This window comes from Penaeus monodon, chromosome 26 (assembly GCF_015228065.2).
Source record: "Penaeus monodon isolate SGIC_2016 chromosome 26, NSTDA_Pmon_1, whole genome shotgun sequence".
Classification (NCBI taxonomy): domain Eukaryota; kingdom Metazoa; phylum Arthropoda; class Malacostraca; order Decapoda; family Penaeidae; genus Penaeus; species Penaeus monodon.
Window position 1 is genome coordinate 40,678,897 of NC_051411.1, and position 2,500 is coordinate 40,681,396.

The 2,500-nt window shown below is 36.5% G+C and overlaps 2 protein-coding genes across 2 annotated transcripts in view; one reads left to right on the top strand and one right to left on the bottom strand.

The window, feature by feature from the left end:
- Positions 1-2,500, bottom strand: part of LOC119589699 — a 17,611-nt gene that overhangs the window by 6,959 nt on the left and 8,152 nt on the right. The gene's annotated exons all lie outside the window — the stretch shown is intronic.
- LOC119589781 (ficolin-3-like) overlaps positions 1-2,500 on the top strand; it is a gene marked incomplete at its 3' end in the record, with an annotated part of 5,349 nt that overhangs the window by 2,195 nt on the left and 654 nt on the right. Inside the window, 2 exon segments of the mRNA XM_037938352.1 lie at positions 1,089-1,160; positions 1,836-1,993. Coding sequence (XP_037794280.1) covers positions 1,089-1,160; positions 1,836-1,993 — 230 coding nt within the window.

Genomic DNA, 2,500 nt, shown 5'->3' on the forward strand with positions numbered 1-2,500 from the left:
GGGGTGGTCGGATAAGTGGGTGGGCGGGTAGGTAGGTGGATGGGTAAGTTGAGTGGGTGAATGAGTGAGTGCGTGAGCGAGTGACTGAATAAGTGAGTACGTGAGCGAGGGAGGGAGTGAGTGAATGGGCGAGTGAATGAGTGGGTGAGTGAGCGAGTGATTGAATAGGTGTGTGAATGAGTAAGCGAGTAAGTGAGTGAGAGAGTGAGTTAGCGAGTTGATGGGGGCGTGAGTGAGTGAGTAAGCCAATGACTGAGTGTGAGTGAGTGAGTGGATGAGTGCGTGAGTGAGCGAGTGAATGGCCGAGTGCGTGAGTGAATAAGAGAGAGTGAGTGGGTGAGCGAGTAAATGAGTGAGTGCGTGGGCGAGTCAGTGAGTAAATGATTGAGCGAGTGAGTGAGTACGCGTGTGAGCGAGTGAGTGAGTGAGTGAGAGTGAGTACTTGGGTATCTAATAGAATGAATGACTGAATGTGTGGAAGGGTGAATAATTGCACGAGTCCGTGAATGAACAAGTGGGTGACTCATTTATCCAATGAGTAGGTAGTTAATAAAATAATAAATGATAACGATAATGATGATAGTAATAAGGATGTTAACGGTAACCATGACATGCAGGTAATTAATTCAAATTAATCGAATAGTCAGACTTTCTTTATATGTGGTGAGTTAATCTGAAATTGCCTTTTTGACATATTTTTTTTTTTTTTTTTTGTCGAATGAGCTTTATAAAAAAGATAATATGAGATTCTAAACGAAGTTCATTGTTAAGTACGTAGGTTTTAAATTTTATGCTAAGATTTATTTATCAATTTACCTCCAAAAAAAATCAAGTGATGTTAATCTGGCGTTCTTTTCCCTTTTTTATTTATTTAGTTTTTTCTTACTGTCTTTTTTGTATCCGTATCTGCGAAGAAATAAAACATATTTATCATATTTGTCATTTATTTAGTTACATTTCATTACTACTGTTACTATTGTGCTTTTATTTCGAAATAGGACATATTTATCATATTTGTCATTTATTTAATTACATTTCATTACTACTATTACTAATGTGCTTTTATTTGGTCTGTGTTCTCGCGTCAGAGTGCGGGACTGCGCGGGCCACCAGAGCGAAGGGTCCACCGAGAGCGGCATTTACGAAATCTTCCCGCTGGAGTGAGTAACAAGCTTATTCTGAAGGTTTTTGTTGTTTATTCATTTTATGGGTGTTTTGATAGGGATAATAATGATAATCATTGATAATGATAATGGTAATTTTTAAAAATAGAATCTGTCTGTTTGTTATTGAGATTCATTTTATTGGTGTTTCGATAGGGATGATAATGATAAGCATTGTTAGTGTTAACAGTAATTGAAAAAAATCTAATTTGTCTATTTGATAGGGGTAATGATAATCATCGAGAGTAATAATGATAAATGAAAAAAAATCAGCTAATCTGTCTATTTGTAGTTGAGCTTCATTTTATTGGTGCTTTGATAGGGATGATAATGATAATCATCAAAAGTGATAATGATAATTAAAAAAAAAAAAGCTAATCTGTTTATTTGTTATTGAGATTGATTTTATTGGTGTTTGGTGAGTTTTTCGTTCCTTACCTTTCTTTTTGGTTTGGGGAGGTATACTTATTTTGCTAGCAACAAATGTAAATTTGCCCTTTGTATCTCACTATTTTGTTTTTCGTTTCTCTTTCATTCTTTCTTTCTTTAATATACTTTACCGTTTTGTTTTCGTTTTTTCTGTTTCCCCTTTTCCGTTTAAATATACTTCCCATACAAAAAGCCACCTCCTCTTATAATATCTTTTTGCATAAACCCCCTCGCGAATTCCAGATGCAAGGCCGTCCGCGTGTGGTGCGACCTCGAGACGGACGGAGGAGGCTGGACCGTGTTCCTGAACCGCGTGGAACAACCCCTTCAGGAGAACTTCACCAGGACCTGGAACGACTACCGGGACGGGTTCGGTGACGTGTCTGCCGAGTACTGGCTAGGTAGTGCCTTTTGAGTAAGAAAGTGTACCGTGCTGCCCCCCCCTCCCCCCTCCTGCGATGAGTGCCTTGCGTGTGCTTATTTCTCGTTGCCCAGTAAGCAAGGCTGGCTCGTTCCCCGTTTGGGATCTTCGTGGGGGTCCTGTGTATGTACGGTTCTCTGAAATCGAAACAGAACACTTGTAGCTGTGTGATTAAAGAAACTGTTGGATGCATTCGTCAAATAAATTAATAGCAAAAAATATATACATACATATATATATATATATATATATATATATATATATATATATATATATATATATATATATGTGTGTGTGTGTGTGTGTGTGTGTGTGTGTGTGTGTGTGTGTGTGTGTGTGTGTGTGTGTGTGTGTGTGTGTGTATGCATGTATATATATATATATATATATATATATATATATATATATATATATATATGTATATATGTATATATGTATATATATATATACATATATTATATATATTTATATATATATATATATATAT